This window comes from Dermacentor albipictus, chromosome 10 (assembly GCF_038994185.2).
Source record: "Dermacentor albipictus isolate Rhodes 1998 colony chromosome 10, USDA_Dalb.pri_finalv2, whole genome shotgun sequence".
NCBI lineage: Eukaryota > Metazoa > Arthropoda > Arachnida > Ixodida > Ixodidae > Dermacentor > Dermacentor albipictus.
This window is the reverse complement of record NC_091830.1, coordinates 38,639,104-38,660,317: the sequence shown is the minus strand read 5'-3', so window position 1 is coordinate 38,660,317 and position 21,214 is coordinate 38,639,104. Positions and strand designations below refer to the sequence as shown.

The 21,214-nt window shown below is 43.5% G+C and overlaps 1 protein-coding gene and 1 long non-coding RNA gene across 2 annotated transcripts in view; one reads left to right on the top strand and one right to left on the bottom strand.

The window, feature by feature from the left end:
* LOC135911875 (uncharacterized) overlaps nucleotides 1–21,214 on the bottom strand; it is a 351,642-nt gene that overhangs the window by 284,881 nt on the left and 45,547 nt on the right. The gene's annotated exons all lie outside the window — the stretch shown is intronic.
* The window catches only part of LOC135911844 (uncharacterized), a 44,231-nt gene continuing 41,042 nt past the window's right edge, over nucleotides 18,026–21,214 (top strand). Inside the window, exon 1 of the mRNA XM_065444182.1 lies at nucleotides 18,026–18,621. Coding sequence (XP_065300254.1) covers nucleotides 18,595–18,621 — 27 coding nt within the window. The 5' untranslated portion in view covers nucleotides 18,026–18,594. The remainder of the gene's footprint in view (nucleotides 18,622–21,214) is intronic.

Below are 21,214 nucleotides of genomic sequence, written 5' to 3'. Positions count from 1 at the left end.
CTTGTTAGAGAAATGGGGCGGTAATTTAGCGGGGATTGTTTGTTACCTGATTTGTGGACTGGAATGACCTTGCCCTCTTTCCAGTCGTCTGGTAATATTCCTGTTTCAAGTGAAAGTGAAAAGAGCATCGAAAAATACACTGCAATAATTTCTTTAGTATTTTTTAACAGTTTTGAGTTAATGTCGTCGACACCAGCCAATGATGAAAGCTATAATTTGTCAATGAGGGATGAAATGCCAGCGACAAAAATTTCAACAGGGGCCATCATTGGCAGTGTCGCAGTAGGTGGCGTAGGAAGAGGCAAGTCGGCTTCTTCAGTGAACACGGATGAAAACGCGATGTTAAAAGTGTCAGCACAAACAGCGTCGCTCATAATTTCGTCTTTATCGCTTGTAAGTGTGATGTCATGTGTTTGATGCGGGTTAATGACTTCCCAAAATTTTCTAGGGTTAGTTTTTAGAATTTTAGCTAAGTCGTTATGATAAAATGTTTCTCGCGCTTTCCGAATTGCAGTGTAATAAGCGTCTTCCGCAGAATGGTAGCTGTCCCATGCACTCGGACTTCCATCACATTTCGCAGTACGAAAAAGGCGCTTTTTCTTATTTTCGAGCCTTTTTAAATTTTTACAGAACCATGGTTTATTTTTATTGGCAAGAAAGCTCGCCGTGGGGATGAATTTATTAGTCAGGTCAGTAATTTTGTCTTTAATCACTAGCCAATTGTCATTGAGGGAACGGGAACTGAAATTGGATTGGAAAACAGGCAGAAAATCTCGTAATTCATTATTGATTGCTTCATAGTTAGCCTTATCGTACAAGTGAATTGTTTTGCCTCTAAACACCGGAACAAACATTGGCAGGCCTCAGTGCACCATAAATAATTTGTTACAAGAGCGTTTCTAGGCAACATTCGGCTTTGTTGCTCCGGAGGTTACTGTGTCGTGGTGTCCTGACTGAAACACTGGTCACGTGAAAGCAGGACATTAAGACGTTTTGACACCCGCAGCTGCTAGCTCGGTCGCCTCCAATGCTGCTGCTCGTCCTCAGAGCTGGTGTTGCAGTATAGCAGACAAGTGAGGCAAAACGACTGAAAATTTTTCTCCCAAGTGACAAGCGCCTATGTTGTGAGGCCACGGCACATTCGGATTAACACCGATACTAGCTTTAGCAGACTCAGTTTAATTAATTATTTAGTCCCTGTGTTCGTTGTGAATGTTTTGATGCGATGGCACCAAGCGGCTCATTGAGCCCCAAAGCCGGTGTCTGTAGCAGCAATAGGGCACCTAAATTCCCATTGGCTGCGATGTCACGTCACGAGTTCGGCTCGCTGGGGCAGAGCGGGTGACAGGGTACATCCACTGCCGCAGAAGCACGCCAGGTGTTGCGTGAAGGGAGAGGGCACTGCCACGACGCATCACTCGATGGGCATTACAGTGTCGGTGGCATACAGCGTTGGGCACTGGAGGCTGCTGTTGCTTGCTGGTTCAGGTAGCACGTACCTCTATGGTACAATACTCGCAGCCCAAAATAGAAAGACCGCTCAACGGCATTGAATCGGACGCTTTCGCTTACGCAACTCATAAGAAGTTCTTAGGAGCCCTAGTATTGTTTATAATGGTTTCAGACGTCCCGAACCTTTATTTAGCGCGAAAATTGGCAACCGAAAATAGCATTGCATTAAAGCGCCATGCTGCGCCGCTTGTGCTGATTTCCAGCAAAAATACATTTCCAGTGAATGTATACGAGATACCTGTATTTTATTTTTAACGTTGTTAGTTGAAGGAAGCGGGGTCTCATGACTCGAAGAATTTTCCCCTTCCTGCTTACTAAGGTGTCCAACACTTTTTGCATAGGTTTAATATAACGCCACACTTAACAAACACAATAGCTGGTAATGATCATTCATCCACAGAACTTGCACATGTGCAAAGTGCTACACCACCCTATAAAATTTACCTCGGATGTCAGAGCATTCAAATATGATTTCTTAGAGTGGTATTCACTGTGATGATAGAAATGTTGTTACGGCTTGTTTGCCGCACATGTTTCTTTCTAACAAATCAATGTGGTACTTACTTATATCAATGATGACATATTTCATTCCTCAATGCCTTTGTGGCATACCTGCTTGGTATATCGTCTATAATGTGCACTGTCATTTATTTATTTATTTCTAGAAATACTTGTGTCCGCAGCGCTCACGCGTTCGGGTAAACACAAAAGAACAAAGTGAAAGTATAAATCACTATGACCAACGCATCTACAAGAACCAGTAGCGAAGGCCGCAGAAAAATAATTGTCTCAGCAAAATAACGTGTGTAATTGAAAATACCTGCAGTTAGAGATACCTTATACACGACGCACGAAAAAAAAATATGTATATAAAGCCAACACCGTGCAAAGCATAGCTTTTACTTTGGACGCCGGGTAACTTGAATCACTTTTACTCACATTCAACGCGTACGCGAACAATGATCTTAACATGCCGCCTTATACCTCGCCTATGGAATTCAGCTTAGCAATCTTTAGGCTTCTCAGAAGATACGTTAGCAGAAGAAACATCGCTAAAGACGGGACACGAACAACAGGACATTACAAGCTGTGCTGTGTCCTACAGAATCGGTGTGCGAAACGAGGACGGTCTCCTTCAAAAAGTAAAAAGCACAGCCAAGCACTCGTTTTTGTTGCTTTTCCTCGTACATATGTCTGAATTTTCGCGCTTTGTTCCTGTTAGTCATATTGCTAAACCAAGTAATTCGAACACGCAGCTTTTCACAGAGGCAACATGGGCCTTTGTCAAGCCGTGCTCTTTGGGCTTTTCCCCCACGTTCCTGACATCGTGCAATCATGATGTCGAATGTGTCGGTCTGTCTGTCTGTCTACTGAGAACACAACCAAACGGAGCTTTTGCCTATTGTCTGACATGCGTAGCCTTTTAGTCAAAAGTCGAACTCGAGAGTTTGCTGCACTTCAGGTTAGGCAAGGAGATGTATAGATTTACAATGCGCAAGCACATTAACGTTTTTAGCTGAGATGATGGCCGCGGCACCTGGCGGGAAATGCATAGACTCAGCAATGGCTCTTTCTGCTACCTTCCGATAGGCGCCGCTAAAATACAGCGACACTGCCAAACTCTGCATCAAGCGGGAAATTTAAAACGTGCTTGTAATGAGTTGTTATTTCGTCCACATAGTTGTGTTCTTTTTTCCAAACGAATAGATAGAAAATTTAGAAAGTGAATTGATCTCGAATAGGGGAGAAAAAAATTGGCTAATGTGTAATGGAAGACAGCGTGTTTAATTTGCAGAAGTGTAAACAGCACACGTGAGAAAAAGACTTATTAATTACCTTCGATCACGCTATACCCTTTAAGGTCTTTTCAATATGAAAGAGAAACCGCTAGCTCAATACAGTTCTGGGGCTTACGAAGGGTACGTCCTCAAAGTAAACGATCCCGTATCCACATACCTATTTCTATGGAAAGGCAGGCTACTATATTCCTAGCAAATTTCTAAACTGATTACTTAACTGTGTGTATTTCAATGTACACATTGCTTGCGGATAACTAAAACGTCATATCTACTTTAAACAAGTTCTGAGGTTTGCAGCAGTTTTGAAATATAAATATCCAATGTTTGCGATAAAATGGATTGGTGTTTCAGTTATTTTTGAGCTGCATTGTACAAAAAAGGTGTTTCATTAAGCAAAATGCTACCGCAAGATTGGCAGCACTACACTCAAACTTGGCGATTTGTTTTAAGTGAATTTACATTGTGAAATCACTAGCTTCATTAGATTACTTTCAGTATGTACGCTAATGAAATTATATTGTCGATTAGTGTGAGTTTGGTAATAATTCTATAGCGCGTTTTCACTTTGATTCCAACCAATGTGTTCCTCTTCGAGTAATCCAATAACCGAGTGGATGGGTGCTTTACCGCACATGAAAAACTTTAAATGGAAAATGAAACATGCAGTTTATGGACATGGGGTTTTGATAGTGCCGAGGCAGAAACACTCGCTGAAAAACTAACTGAAAAATCGATTGAAAAAATGAACTAATTATCGGTCTATCTTGTGCGCAAAAAGCAGAGGAAATTAAGGAGGTTCATCAACGGCTTACTCCAGTTGAAGTCGGTAATGTTTCCAAACAATATACGTCATTTATCTGGCTTGCGTTTCATGTTTTGAGAACTCTCCGCTGTCTACTTTCAGATCAGGAATGCCATGTCACGCTCACAACAAGGATGTCGTTCGTGACGAGGAAGCAAAGCTAGGACGTGCAGTAGTAAAGCAGTGAAGGAAGAGGTGAAGTATGTTACCATAAGCGCCTGCCGAAAAAAAAAAGAAAACGGGTAGAAATGGCACTGCGATCATAAACATTCATGAGTCCATGCATCGGATTGCTCAAGTAATTTCGCGGACATGCCGCCGACTGTTTGTTCAAATGTTGATGCAATTTTTTGAAAGGCAATTGGCAACATTTAATTTAATGTTAGTATGTCCCTGTTTTGGGGCCTGGTCCAGTAAGCTGGGCTGTGTCGGAGACTCTTATCAAAGGTAGTGACAATGTGAGCTGATTTAGACGGCAGCGCATGGTGCTTATTTATTTATGTATTTACTGATTTATTTCTTTATATATTTACATTATTTATTTATTTATTTATTTATTTATTTATTTATTTATTTAGTCTATTTTAAGGCCCGAAGGCGTTACAGAAGCGAGTGCAACGAAATACAGAACATGTACAGATGACAGGTTATAATAACAAAAAAAAAAACATGTGTCATGGTTAAGGACTTGTGGTTTTTAAACGCAGGGCGATCCAGGAACCACTTCGGAGGAAGGTTCCGGTGGCATGGTAATTATAATGCTTTTGCAATAAAGCTCGCTGGTGTGTAGCATGAAGACGTAGATGTTTGATTTTTAACCTTTCCAGTTAGGCGGACACGTATCGCCAAGTAGACGCAGCGGTAGGTGCGCGAGTAATCAATAATGTTGCGTCGTGGACAGTGTAAACACAAAGAACAGCGGTGACGCTACCGTGGAGTATTGGGGAAATGGCGAACATGCGTAGTGGAACTGGTCTGTTCGTCACGAATCAAGACGATCGTGACCTTTGGCAAAAGGCACTCACACAAGTTTGCGCAGGAAAGTAAATGTGAATAATGTCATTGGACTTGGTGCAAGAAAATACTGATTCAAGCGTAAGATTTCGTTTTTCTCATGACATACGTCAGTGCTGAAAGCTTCTTTCGAGGACGAACATGTCACGTCGATTTAATTAATGGCGGTAGCTGTAATAGAGATGGCTGTGTTGAAATTTGGCGCCATGACGACATATAATTCTTTTGAATGTAATAACAAACTCAACCCACTATTTCCTCCTGTAATATTTCAACAAAAGCAAACTCATCACATGCTCGACTGAGCCACCATATATGCGTGCTAGAAACATAGCTTCTTAACAACATATATTGTTTTAAAATGTCTAAACGTTAACAAAAGTAACCGTTATCCCAAGTAACTACACCTAAGAAGGTTTGGGTCGGCCGGTTGTCAGGTAGCGTGCCGTGTGCAAAATATATTTGCTATCGCTTCGGAGAAAAGCACTGTTCCGGTAGAAAGACGCACAACGTCGTCCTTCAGAACATACGATGTTTACTTTGCATTCCTAGTTCTGTCATTTGTTGCCGTCCCATGCTCTTCCATGTGCGTTCCATTTTACGCAGATTCTTTACCACCGTCATCCTAGATGAAGTTCATCAAATACCGCGTTTAACGTTGGAGCGTGTTTCAAAGTACTTTTTTTAGCCTACATGGGACATATTTCTTGAAAAAAAAAAAACATCGACATTCAGCTACTGCACCAAGCGAACTCTTTGGTATATGTAAATAATTGGTACAGTTGTTCGCTTTTCGTGGTTTGAGCTATCGCGTTGTTGAATTTACAGGCGATAAGGCGCCTCTTTTATTTCTCCGTTGTTTTTGCGTTACTGGTCACTGACCTCGATTCATATGCTGATGCGCAAGCAGGTCGAGAAAAACATGTTTTCAAAAACAGGCACCTGAAAGTAGAAAATCAAAATGCAAACCATATTTGTGATGCAGAACTTGAAGTTTCTAGCAGCGCCGCAGTAACACTGCAAATGTAAGTTTAAATAGCAATTTAGGCATAAAATCGTCTTCGTCTCGAAAGGCGACTTCGCATAAAACGCCAGCGTTAGTGGCATGAGACGTCACAATGGTAAGGAAGAAAAAGCGTGACTTTGATGCTTAAAGGAGGCGTGGAAAACATGGCAAAAAGGGACAAAAGAATGCAAATTTCAGAGCAATAATTTACGCCGCAGCTCACCAACGGTAACTATATGTAGTATCACATATATCTGAGATTGCTAAAAGAGCAAGGTTGAGATCATTAAAAATTTTTGCAGCGGGAAGAAAAGCTCTGCTGTAGCACCTCGGACAGGGTTAGAAAGAGTAGGTACATTAATTTTAATTATTTCGTATTACTAGTACCGCTAGCTTTGTGATTACTATGCTTTATAATACTTGATTCGGTTACAACCTTAGGAAGTTTCTTGGTCAAAGCTAAATCTATAAATGACCGTTGCTGAGTAGTTGAGTGACTTGGATTGGTTTGTCCAAAAACAAGAAAGGGGCTGGCAGATGGAATGGCACACTGTATAAACTTTTTTAAAACAGGGTTGAAGTGCCTCAGACAGGCTGGCCAACGTTTCGATAGGTGGACCTATCTTCGTCAAAGGCCACCTATAGGTCCCTAGATAGGTCCACCTATCGAAACGTTGGCCAGCCTGTCTGAGGCACTTCAACCCTGTTTTAAAAAAGTTTATACCACAGTTGGATTGGTTTGGCAATTCAAAACAGACGTTTCTAGCACAAGCTAAGTTTACCATTTGTTGCCTGGTTTTGAAGTGTCGATATTGAAGTCTACAACGATTATCGCGGCGGTAATGTCATTATAGATAATCCACGCACAGTGCTTGATCGCGACCTCTTCAATATGATGCTTGGGTGGGCCTAGTCGATATACAAAGTGTATATCACAATTCCGTCTTTCGTTTGTACGTCGCAGATATCCCTACAGTCGTTTCAATTGTGCTCTTGCGAGGCAAGGGCATATGGCTGTGCCTGCATTTTGTCCTTTGCTCATGTGGCAACGCCTCTTGCTCGTGAGTCGATTTGCGGCTCAAAAACATGCCCACTATACCCAGATACTTGAAACAATGCATTTTGGTATATTTTTCAAATAATGTTATTTACCATTTTTAATTTTACGGGCAGTGTGCTTGAAGTCTGCTTCACCATCGCCTTGGCTCGGCCCTGTAATTCATTATTTCCGGTATAGGTCCACGCTCACGCTTTTTTATTTTTGACGTAATCATGAAAAATAGAAAGCATCCGAGCAATACACAGTTCCGCTGTAAAAACGTACATTGGTAAAGCACCAGAATGGGCTTACTTATTTATCCTAATATATTTTAGATTTTTCAAGGCTAGTTTAGTAATTAGTTTCGGATATCCTAGCCTTGATAAAGAGGAGAGCAGTCGAGGACACTGCAGAATTAAGTGTCATGCCTAGATGCAGGTCACTGGAGATATCTGGTTTTACCAGCGGTACTTGCGTCGCTCGTACCCTTGTAACTTTAAGCCTTACAACGCTAATTCTGATTCACTATATCTTAGTGTACGTTATTTGCATAGAAAAAGAAAAGCAGGAATTTATATGCTTACGCCTGTGTGTTACTGAAAGTTCACGCAATTACAGCAAACAAAGAACGAGGGCTAGATTTAAAAGGAACGTTCTTAAGCCCTAAATTACTTCTATGTCGGGCTGCGAGCGATAATCTGTAGAGCTTCTGGGATAAGGCGTGGTGAATAGCCGAAAAATTTGCAGAATTAAAAAACGATATCTGGGAGGTTGCAGCAAAGTTATGCTAAAGAATCCGCACTAACTGCTCGATCAACTAGAGACACAGCGGGTGAATGAATCAAGGCTGGGCAATACAGCTACAATTAAACTTACTTGGCTCATGGTTACAGGAAAAATTGTGTGACCTGACGTACTTGCACACGATGCACGCTAAGAGATCACTGAGCCGGTGGGCCACTTCATGTTTTTCTCAATGGCTGGCGTGCATCTTCCTGTAGTTCAGCTATCGGTCTATTTTTGCTATTTTTGACCCCCACCACAATAACCTTATTAATGCCCTCGAGTCGGTTCAGAACCGCGCGACACGATTTATCCTGTCAACTTATTCATACAATACAAGCATATCGGCACTAAAAGCCCAAATAAACCTACCCTCTCTAGCCCCACGCCGTAGAATAGCCCGTCTTAATCTTTTTCATAAATTCTTTCATTCCTTGCCTCTTGACAACCCGTACATAAAAAGAGCACATCGCATTGCCCGCACCAGTCACTCTAATACACTATATCCCCCACAAGCCCATACCGTTACTTTTCAGCAATCATTTTTTCTGCGCACAACACGAGACTGGAATGGCCTGCCCGCCGAAGTTGCCACTATCATCGACCCACTTGCATTCAAGCGACTCATCGGAAATATCCCTTTGTAATTTGTAGTATCTGTTTGTCACTAACTCCCCACTCCCTCATGTAATGTCTCAACAGAGACCTTTGAGGAAATGAATAAATAAAATAAAATAAATAAATAAACTGATTCCCTTCGCGAAACAGTTTTACAGCGAAGCTGTTGACCTCTCGCTGGTCGGAATTTGTCGTGTCGGCGTCAGTTACGAAAAATGTAGGCCAGTCCGGAAGGCAGCGCATACCAGGAGCACTGGTTCGTACCCCGGTAAGACAAACGCCTCAAGCACTCAGCAGAGCCTCTTCAGAGGGCACCACACAGCAAAAAAACGTGCATTGTTTTATGTATCAATGAACTTTCAACACCACCACCCAGCACTAAAGCAAGCAAAGTGTACGCACACTCTTTGAAATCAGGCATACACCATACAGAACAGCATGCGATTCACTAAAGAACAAGCACAAAGCAAGCATACGAATGACATAATTGATTATAATGCGCTCCTGATAACAATGCGAAGCGCGTAGTGCTTCCTGCATGCGTTTCCCTTTAAAGTTTGCTGCTGTGCAAGCTGCCGCAGTGGCGGAAACTTGCGACGTGAGAAGTGACGCCCCTAGCCTTTCTTATATAAGATATTCAGCCTGCCAATCTATTTCTATGTCGCTGCAGCATCAGTATGGGTGGCAGCGTGCTGCAAACATTATCATTACTCCCTTTACTATCGTTACTGTAAAGCAATATAGCAATGCGTACCACCCTCAGCAGGCGCAGTGGTGGTGGTAAACATTTTAATTGGACATACACTTTCACACGGCCGGGAAGCGAGTCAATGTCTTTCGCTTTAATGACTGAACTGCTTGTCTATTTCGACACTTGAGAACGAAAACATGTGCGGGAACGTTTTCTGAAATACCAGGAAAAGTCTGAGAAAGTTGCTAAAGAAGATAATTATAAGCAGAAGGCAACGCTCAGTGTGCTCTTTGAAATCAATACTTCGCGATTACTTGACAAGGAAGCCGAGTCTTGTTTTTGCAGCAACCACACCTCGCGGTTAGCGCCTAAAGAATGCCAGTGAAAGTCGCTTGCGAGATATTATCGACTAGCTTCTTCTCGAAAAAGAGCTCACTGAATAATTGATGATGATGATGTGTGGTGTTTTATGGCGCAAGGGCCAGGTTTGACCAAAGAGCGCCATGACATGTGGTAATGTTGAAGATTTATTGTGGATGACATGCACAATGAACTCATTATGGTAGATGCGATATGGCTGTAAAAGGGCCTGAAAAACTTACGCTGTAAGTGGAGTGGAATATACAGGTGGTAAAATAATGACGGTGACTATTTTAGTTTTTATTCACTTGACGACAGAGTTCGCACATATCTAGGTTGTCGTTTGTAGATATAGATATTGTGTGCTCTTACCTCTCACAACCAAATATTAATATTTTCTCGTGTTTGCTACGGATGTGTGTCTGACTGATATAAAGCATTGTACAGTCGTACAGTGACATCATGAGAGGTGGTGGGCAGAGTGCAAAATGTTCCTGGCAGCTACGACAGGTGGTGGGCAGAGTGCAAAATGTTCCTGGCAGCTACGAGTGTCAGTTACATAAGCTGCTGGAAAAAGCTAAGACGTAGCCTTGTGTGTAGCAAATAGGAACGATGGGTGCTTTTAAGAATGAGTATATCGTATCACAGGGAAGGCGACGTCCGAAGCCCGTGCCACTCAACCTGATGGCAAATACGCGATGACGCCACCGGCAGGGGAGGAGGAACGGTAGAAATAAGTATAGGTCAATGCCGAGCCGGATGCTTCACTGGCGTGGTGTGTTTTTACATGTAACTGTCACCATATCGAAACTCTGTGCGCGTTCAACCAAAGGCGCTGACTCTTTTTATGACGGCCGCATATGTGCAGCACCTTGCGAATTCATACGCTAGCTAAGAAAAACCTACACGATCGCGAAGTTTCCTCAAACCTGACATCCCAGACGATGATGCATTTCCCATGAGCAGCCTAATGCTTCGCAATTAATAAAACAGAAGCAAGAAGATTGTAGCCAGGCAAATTATTTCCTACTGAGGTGCGAATACAATACAAATAAAGGCAAGAAGCACTGCGGTTTTTATTATATTGGTCTGTCTTGTGGCAAATGCGTTCATGAAAATTGAGCCTTATTGGTCATGAACTCTTAGAATAACAGAACGCCGATTATATATGAATTTTGAGGTGTTTATATCAGAACTCTCGATAATTTCAAGCTACTCTGACCCCATTTGACAATGGGTGGTGGTATGACCCTCCAATTGGCGATTTATGAGAACAAGAGAGAGTGCCATAGTCGAACAAAGATGACGACTTGATCCAGCAGTCCATCAATGCTCAACGTAATGTCAATCACGTGTTATTTCTCGATCGTGAAATAAATCCCGCTGTTTATTAAATGACGCACGTATTTTGTTGACTGAGCACATACTGGTTGTTGACGTAAAAGAAAGAAAAACACGCACTGAAAGTCTTCGGCCTATGATCGATATCAGACGCCTGCAGTGCAAACCGAGTTGCATACCGCCTCGGCGTTCTATGAGACTTTCCTCTGAGTTTTAATGAAGAGCTTGAAAATGGGAAAAGTGCAGACACATCATTGATGTGCTGACAGGTATAAAATATGCTACAGGTATGAAATACTTTTTAGGCATTTTTGAGACTCTATGCTGTGACTCGCTTGATTATTCAAGGCAGAAATTTATACAAGCACTGCATTAAACGCGATCGCAATTTAGCAAAAGTGGGTCTTTATAATAAATTTATTTCGGCGTCTTGTTACAAAGAGCAGCCGCACACAGGCGCTATCGCATACGTCGAACGGTCGTCTGGTAGGTCGCTAGCACCTTTTATCGAGAGCTGCCGTTCCGCGCTACCGGTGATTCTTCGCGTCATACGAGGCTTGTTCAATAAAGATTATCCCTGACGCACTTCCCTTGAGAGATCTTTAAAGGAATTTGAAAGAGTGCTAGGCGTGTATCTGTATAAGGCCGAGAGAAACATTCAGTTGTTTCCGAACAGCTTTTGAATTTCACCGGTCTGAAGATTAAGAAGGGTCGGTGCGTGGTGCCAGTAAGATTCAGAACCTGTAATACATTGCTCAATTTCAAACGCAACACAGGCCAGCAAATTGATAAAGACTACCTATTGTGTACGTGACATAGGTCCAATATGATGTGGGCGCTAAGTACTGACAAGGACTGTTCTAATGTGAATGAAACTTGGCGGAAACGACACCGACTACCTGTCTACGTCATTCTGCCATTGATATGGACACCGTCTGAATAGTGGAGACACTCAGTTAGAAAATCACGGCATAACGATTTGAAAACTAGCTGGAAGGTTATGAACAATGCAGGACCCATAGAAAATGGCACGAAGAAGCATCTGAACATGCTAAAGGCGTTGGAATGTGAAGTTCCCTGCTGACCTACCACTTTTCACAAGGATGGGCAAGTGACCTGCAGACATGAACGTTTGACTACGTGCCTTAAAACCACCATAAAGTTTTGTAATATTGATTGCACTAAATAAAATATATGCTTATTGCTGTGAACTAGAAACTAACTCGTGCTCTAAATAATGGAAAGACATCGACTCAACATCATAAAACGTAATGCTAACAGTTTTTTTTAGTTTAGCGCTGTAGATGGTGATGAATGGTGTCCGGCGTAAAAGCTCCTTAATATTGTGGAAATTCAGCTATTGAGCCAATTCAGATTTTGGTGTAGCAACTGCCTGAGAGGCTTTGGTAAGTCTGCTAGGCAAGTAAAAAATTGTGCGCCAGATTATTTTGAGCCATTATACGCATGACTCTCTTGTGTAGTTGTGGGTCAAGCTCCGCAGCCTTGACGTCGTCCTGCTATGTCCTGACGCATAGTGCGGATACATGTCTTCGGAATGCAAGTCAAGTTTGATGAGAACGGCCCTGGTAGATTTTCCAGCTTTTAATAGTATTAGCCTTCTTGGCCGGCTTCAGCTGTTTTGAGAATATCTATCTATCTATCTATCTATCTATCTATCTATCTATCTATCTATCTATCTATCTATCTATCTATCTATCTATCTATCTATCTATCTATCTATCTAATATCTAATATCTAATATCTAATATCTTTATCTATCTATCTATCTATCTATCTATCTATCTATCTATCTATCTATCTATCTATCTATCTATCTATCTATCTATCTATCTATCTATCTATCTATCTATCTATCTATCTATCTATCTATCTATCTATCTATCTATCTCCGTCTGTCTGTCTGTGTCTGTCTGTCTTTTCGTCTGTCTGACTATCTCTCCGTCCGTCCGTCCGTCCGTCCGTCCGTCCGTCCGTCCGTCCGTCCGTCCGTCCGTGTGTCTGTCTAGCTCGCTATCCCTTTCCTCTGGCCCAATGACCCAAGTTGTATACCAGCTTGGACCAAGGTAAGCCTTCGTGGTCGTCATGCCGTCGTGGTAGTGCAGTCGTCGTAATTACAACTTCATTATCTCACACTCGTCATGTGGTCGTCATCACGCCTTTTACGGCGAAACATCGGCCCAAGTTGTCCAATAGCTTGGTCCACTATACAAGAGCACGTGGTCGTGATGCCGTCGCGTTCGTTGAATCAAGGCACTTCCAGCTTTGTCGTCCGATTCTCGTCATGCTATTGTGTCCACCTCATCTTAATCATGCAGCCGTATTGCATTCACTGTCCCACCATCGGCTTAGTCACTCCATTGCCCTGACTTCAGCCTCGCCTTCCAACTCTCCTCATGCTGTCATCGTCGCTGTAATTTGGCCATCCGGCTATCGTGAGGCGATCGTCATGGGACGTAACCTCCTTCACTCTGTCGTCATCCCGCGATTGCGGTCACGTTACCCCATGTCGTACTCTTATCAATATGTGGTTGTCGTGCGGGGTCTTCGTCCGACTCTCGACATGCCGTAGAAATCATGCCACCATCGTCACGCAGTCGACATTCTAGGATTGTCCTGATTTGGTCGTCGTGCATATGTTGTCGGACAGTCGTCGGAATGTTGTTGCGGTCGCCGCATTGCCATCATTCTAACATCATCTCACTGTCGCGTTGCCCCCATCGTCATGCAATTGCCGTCGCACAGTCATCGTCCTATTATTTGCATCCCGCCCTCGACGTCCTACAGTCTTTGTAGTTCCGTCGACGTGAATCCTACTGTGCCATTATTTGATACTCTGAGGAGACCTTACATAGCAGGAAGCAGGGAAATTGACAACGCGCTGTTCATCTGTATTGTCCAGTATATAGCTGTGAGAGTAAACTAATCATATATCATCAGCAGGAATTTCACCTTGTACGGGACTGCGCCAGCCGACACTATAATCTATATGCGTCGCCGAACTATGTCGATCCGCCTTTCACTGCGTTAGGCTTACACCAATCGCTATCCATTGCATTGCAGCTACTCTCACCGACCCTGTCCTAATTTATTCGAGGGACAAACGAAGTTATATTTAATGTGATAGTCCCCATGTGTGAGTGTTTCTTGAACTACTTGTATTGAATCGAACCTTTAACCACTATAACTTTATTTAGATTTTTTTTTTTATATTTGCCGCTTAACGCGCCCTCCTTCAAGCAGTCACAGGAGAGCTTGATTAGTTTAATGAATAAGAAAGCAGCCTTGTTTGACACACTACGAGGCTCTACAAGTGGTGTCGACCTCAGTGCGCTCCGTTCTTTTGAACTAAGCCTCAAGCAAATAAAAAGAACGTTTTTATGCGCCAAAACCACTTTCTGATGATGAGGCACGGCGTAGTGGAGAACTCCAGAAATTTCGACCATCTGGGGGTTCTTTAACGTGCACCTAAATATAAGCACCCGGGTGTTTTTCGCATTTCGCCCCCATCGGAATGCGGCTGCCATGGCCGGGATTCGATCGCGTGACCTCGTGCTCAGCAGCCCAACACCATAGTCACTAAGCAACCACGGGAGGTAAATTGAAGTTCAGCGCACAGCCTAACATTTCTTGAATTCCCAAGTCTGTTCATTCTCCGGTTGGCCTTTTCTTCGTAGCTGCAAACTGGCCTTTTCTTCGTAACTGTAAACAAAACTTTAGTGCACCGGGTTTCTTCAGCTCTGTGGGTAGGGAACAGATATTAAAATATATAGCGCAGGTACAGGAATTTTTACGCTTCTTGTATATTGTTTCTGGAAGACACTCAGCTTTTGTAAAAACAAGTGTGTGTCTTGGAAAAAGCAACTGCTTTAAAATGGCATGTTCCTTTTCTGTGCCGTGTGTACAGCTGAGTACTGCTTCTTGCAAGCATCTTTATCTTAACTATACGGGGCTGATTTGACTTCACAAAACTTTGCCTCAGAGGTAGTCCCAACTTTTAGTCAATTTCGGGTGATGTCATAAATAAAAGGTTCTAATAAAGGAAAGCTTGGCTCTCAGCTTTGCCGACAACCACACCGCGCCCCATTCCCCCAGGTTATTCAAATGGTATTCGACCCTTATGGGAAATAACGGCATGGGACCAGCATTTGTACTTTCGGCCACTCAAGTGACCTAAAAGTTCAGTATCAATCTAATAGACATGAGGTATTGCATTCAACTGCTGCTGCCACCAGAAAGCTATAAAAATAATTATATAAATAAATACATACATAAATAAATCAATAGAAATATTCAAAATTGCTGAGCTTTTCTTACGTGATTGAGAAACCCACCTCAATTCACCCTAATACAGTTTATTTCACGTGCATTCACCTTTTTTTAACTTCACAAATCTACCTTAATTCCGCTTAGTTTACGTGATCGAATTTGTACCACATTTATTTCGCTTAATCCACTTCATTCTACTCTATTCCGTCTGAATCCACTTTAATGCATTTTCATTACTTTACTACACCTTAACTAGCCTTACTGTAACTTGTTCGAGCTTTACGTTGCTTTATTTCCCTATAATTGCGCATACGTCCTTTTTTTAACGTTTTTATACGATTAACTCCTTCTGGATTTCAAGTGTGGTCGTACAAGATGCTCATGCCATCAACTCCTCCCCATTGGCTGCGCTGACTGGAGCCCCTCGATGCATGCACTAGTCCACAGGTTTACTCAGCCAAATGGCTTCTTCGTGACGTGTGCGACCACGCACGCAATAGGCACACCTTTAGTCAACCATAACCGCGGAGCCACCGTAACGTCTCGGAGGCGCGGGCTAGATTCCCACCCACAGCAATTACACCAAATTGGCTTGTCCAATGCACTTTTTTACTTTGCTGAGAAGCACTTCAAGGAAAGGAAAATGCAAACAACATTTTGAGGCGCTTGTGTCCTCACTGCCTCAGCCGGTTGAGTAAAGGCTGTGGAATGCGATTTGTGTCTCTGTAGGCGCTTTATCTTGGTTTTAACACCAGACGATCGAAGAGGTAGTTTAATCGGATACTTGGTTGGTCTTTTTCTCAAATTCCTATCGCATACAAACTCGCTCAGGTGTAGCTTCGCGACGCAGCTTCTTGCTTCGTCGACATATTCAATTAGGCGGCGTCGCGCTGAGAAGGCTTAGTGGGAGGTGAGAGAAACATCTACCCAGTGGCGGCGGGAGCAGAGCAAGCAGGTAGAAAAGCCTCGATGAGAGAGTGCAGCATTCGGGCTTTGAAGCACTTGCGTATTACAACTGGCTTACATGTCACAATTAGAGTTAAGCGCGTCCCCAAAAGACACGCCCCAACGCCTAGACTTGGAGGTGCAATTGGTCATGTCTCTACAAGGGGCGTAAACGCACTTAATTTTAAGAGTTACACTGGGCATTTCTACGGGCCTAAATTGTTATCTGTAATTTTACCGTCAAACAAGACCAATAATATGCCGGTATTAGGGGTATGACTGAAGCTGTCATGGCTGTGGACAATTTCGAATGGGTAGCCGTGCGGGCCATTGATTTAGTTCAAACAATAAGGAAGTAATTCCTCGTGCAATCTCATGCCGTGCGTTACCGCAAGCACTGTCACAACATACCTAATATCAAAAACGCATATACATAAGGTTACCATGCGACCTAAACGCAACATTGTATCAGAATCAATAGACTTGGTATCCCTATCAAAGCAACTTTACATCAGAGAAACTTCGAGCCATTAATTCTCAGGACGCGTGGGGTTCGCGTAATTTATATAACTTGGTGGTTTTTACAGTGAATATTTTAGTTGGTAAGTCTTGTTGACAACTGAAAACTAAAAATATAATTATTTATATCATTCTGCTCGATCTTCGAAATAAATTTTATCGCTTTATCATAGGATTGCCTGGGACCAACAAGTGTCGTGAAAAGAATATCAAAGTTCGCTCACTGGACCTTTGGCGTAAACTGCGTCTTGTACTACGTCAAGCGAACGCTTATATTTTTGTAACATCTGGGTATTGTACTCCGATTCTCGTGATGCGAGTCATGAAATTTTTTATGGTTCTAGAGGTCGCAAAACGTTTCCTTTATTTTTTTTTGCCTGAGCTTCACTAGTCCGTGAACACGCTTTAAATGCTGACACGCATGCATATAACGCAAAGCATTTACTTTATTAGACGGAGTATTCTAGATACATTATGTAAATGACTACTATATTAGACATGAAAGCACCAAGATTCTGACAGTGGTCATGCAACAATGTTGTAGTGAACGTAAATTGTACTGTTTAGGCCCCTATTCGTTGTGCCTAAAAAAGGCGCCGGCACATAAGCGGCTTGCGTTGGCACTCACTTCGAAAATCGTGATTTTCGTGTAACCGTGGCGCATACTTTACACCTTCACGAAATGCAATGAAAGCAGAAGCTGCAATTTAGATTAACGTCACAACCTCCACCCGTCACTGTAACACCAGCCTGGTGTGAAAATCGTAAAGGAGCAAGATCGATTTCTACGAAAAAAAAGTTATTGTTAAAGCGGTTGAAGTGTAACACCTATATAAATATATAACTATATGATTTTATTTTTTAAGGTGTTTTCGTTACTAATTTCAAGTAGCTTCACTTCAAGCGAAAACTGTCAAGCATACCACAGAAAAGAGTGCAAGGTATACATGGAAGCAATTCAGCCTATCGGCTTTTTTACATAAGTGTTTTATACCGGGTCTCCCCAAAATTTGATGTACACCCTTTAGCAAAAGTGTACGGATCAAGGATTGCGCGATAAAACTCCTTTTCTACTCTGTGAATTCAGCTTAAAACTAAAGACTGCAGTGCGAACGTGGAACTTACCAATACTGTAGTGCACTTGTGAGTTTCCTTTTAAGCGTGGTAATTACGAAGAAATTCAGTTTTTTCGGCAACCCTCTGGTCCATATTCTTTTGCTCGCGGGTGTACGTAAATAACGGAATCATCATCACGCTCGCTCCTCGGAATGCGCGCGAGATTGCGCTACTCTGTCATTGTGATGATGTGGTTAGTGGCTCGTGGCGGTGACAAGACCAGCTTGGAATGATGATTTTGTTGTGGCAGCAACACAAACAGAATCGGTGATGGTGATTGCGGAAGAAGACCACGTGCCACCAAGAAGAAAGCGGCGTGAAGAGCGCGCAAAGTGTGAGAGCCACGAGAAATCTCGAATGGCAGCTGGTAGAACGGCGGTTCAAGGCTCGATGACCGGTGACCGGGTGTCCTGCTGCCATGCGGACCTGGTCGGAGATCCCGCTCGTGGCTGAACTCTCTTGCATCCCAGCGGCCTGCTGTTATAGCGGACTGGTGCAATGTTTCCTGTTGGGCACCGGGCTGCATGAGCTGCCTGTCTGCCGACCGAGCCCGACGTTCTAGCGGCCGAGGGGTTACATGCCAGGCGTTACGGACCAGCTGCAGCAGTGGCCGGTGTTCTACCGGCCTGCTGTTCGCCTGCTTTCACGTCACGATGAGTGCAACGTTATGCTGATGGCGTAAGACGTAGCCGTCGTAAGCAACACACCAGCTGTCTTCAAGTGTCAGACGACGCAGCGACGCACTACGCAACCACAACCGTCATGATCACCCAACGAGGACGCGCACCGGTGAGCCGTGATGGATGACTGCTAGGCATATCCATATATAGATGGACAAACGACTTCAGAATTCTAGTCCGCCTGTATGTAAACTGTCTGTATCGTGTTAGCGTGTCTGTATAAAGTCCGTGTTGCATGTGAAAAGCTCCCGTCTGCCCTATCGTTATTAAAAGGATCCTGCGCCCTACGAAAACAGCCAGTATGTTTCCATCATAAGCATTTTGTTAGAAGAAAGTTGCTCGGTAGAAGAACGCTACCAGATGCTGTGGACCTGCGGGCATCATTAAAGTAACTGAGCCACCAGAAACCTTTTCTATTTGCCGCCCCGCCACCAATTGTCCAGTCACCTTACGCGTTCAAATGCCGCCATATACTTTCCACGCGATGACGAAGTAGACATGTAGATAAAAAATGGGGTCATCTCCACGCATCCCGTCTATCGCCTTTGACGATTCTTCGTACTTGGTATCCTCTAGGATCTCAAAGTTTCCTTACAAGGTAAAAATAGGCAAATATGCGGAGGTAAGCTCTTGAATGTGGCAACCTGTCGGAGTCGGAGTCCAGGAAAGCACTTTTTACGAAACCATGTGACCGAAATACTGTTTCGCCGACGTACTCTTTCTAATTCCAAACGTAAAGAACGACATCAAGTCGCATCACATATGGTTACACCGAGTCAAGCGTGACAAATTCATTCATGTCAGTGACACCCGAATTTGAGAGGCAAGCTTTCCTCATCTCCAATCGATTGCTACTCGCAAAGGTCACGCGAGTGAGTGTGTCACCTGGCGCCTAGTCGCAAATGGTCACAAATGGTTGCTGGTCACAAATGGTCAAAAATAGTCACAAATGGTCACAAATGGTCACAAATGGTCACAAAAAAGCAGCCCGTTTTCTCTCTATGTGTCTTCCTTTTGTGTGTGCTAAATTGAGGCAAAAACGACTTTTAGCAAGCACCAACTTGGCCAACAAGCAGTTATGGTTGCTTTAGTAGATAAACCACTGTTGTGGTAGGTCGCTCACTGATGGATTTTTCAGCCTCGCAACTGCAGTCGCATAGCTGTCGAACCAATGGGATGCGCAGAAACAGGACATCTGCGTCCGCTGGGTCTTGCTTTACGTTGCCATTTGTCTGCGAGTAGACGTGAACCACAGCAATCAAGATGCTTTTCGGTGTGGCGGCGTGAAGATCGAGGTTGTATGTGTGTGAAGGTTGGACAGCTACAGTACCTCCTTAGTCGCTAGCAGCCGTCGGCCGTGAGAAGTCTGAATCACTGGTGCAATTCAGCTCCAAAGAGGCATCGCATGAATATTGGTGTAACCTTTAAGGGAGCTTCTTGCCTTATTTAGCGCACCTTGCCACCGGCGGCAGCCTGTGCCCGCAGGGATACGTCAGCTTTTTTCGGCCCACTCATCAACGCAACGGCTCGGTGACGCTCGTACCTGCGGTTCCTGTGGTTATTATCACCGACGATCGCTGGCGCGCTGTCTGCACACTTCCGTGGGACGTAGTCCCGCGGCTTCCTTCTTGGCTCTTGGCGGGCGTTTCTCACACTTTGAGAAATGCGGCAGTCTGTGCGCACACGCCTACTCATAACGTTCACGCCACCTGCTTCTAGGCACCTGCGTAACGACGTTTCTCGACAGTTATCGGACTGTTTGCTCTGATATCTCTGCCATTGAAACTGAGTTCAGTCCCTGTTGCATATGTTCATGCTCGAGATGATGAAGCTTTGATTGATCAATATGGTAGCAGTCTCTACCACTTTGGAATGCGTTCCATAGCGTATGCGTATTCCATAGCGTTCCATAGCGTATGTATGCGGGGGAAGCATGGCGCAGTTCATGGTGATGTCCGATTGGCAAGTCAACCAAGTCTAGAGGTGCTCAAGGCTCCAAATATAACAGTGACGATGTGGACTTCGCAAGCATGTTCGTTGCGGTTAATTAAATGCTTGATGGACCCTTGGGACACGGTGGAAATCAGTGCGGAATCGCTCAAACTGATGTCTAATCAATATGGTGAAAATATCTCTCATATATGTTGCCAGAACACAGAACGTGCAGATTGCAGTGAACAAAATAAAATACCATGCACCGAACCTTGAATCAAATTATGTCAAATAGAAGATTCATAAACTCTAGCGGCACAGTAGAAGTGGGACCCTAAATTCCACAGGATTCCAGCGGCTCACAATAAGAACATTTCACTAATGCTCATTGAAATAGATAGAAAAATTTGTTTGCCTCAACTCACCGACAAGGACATCGTGTCGATACACAAACTGCGAGAAGCTGGTGACAGAGTGCCCGGAATGATAGTTCATTTCGTGAAGCAGTCAGTCGAGAAACATTTCTGTAGCAAAAGCCGTGTGCTTAGAGAATCTATTGAACAATGCTACATTCTTAAAAATCCGGCGAAGGCTTACAGAATTTTTCTTGGAACCACGAGAACTTGGGCCCAGGGCCATGACTACAGGCATGTGGGGCACCAGAATGGAAAGAGATCCATCAGAAAAAAGGACGGAAACAGGGCAACTATTGTGTGCAAGGTTGCCGAATGAGATAAAATAGAAGAATGTCCTGGGCTTTGTATGAGTTA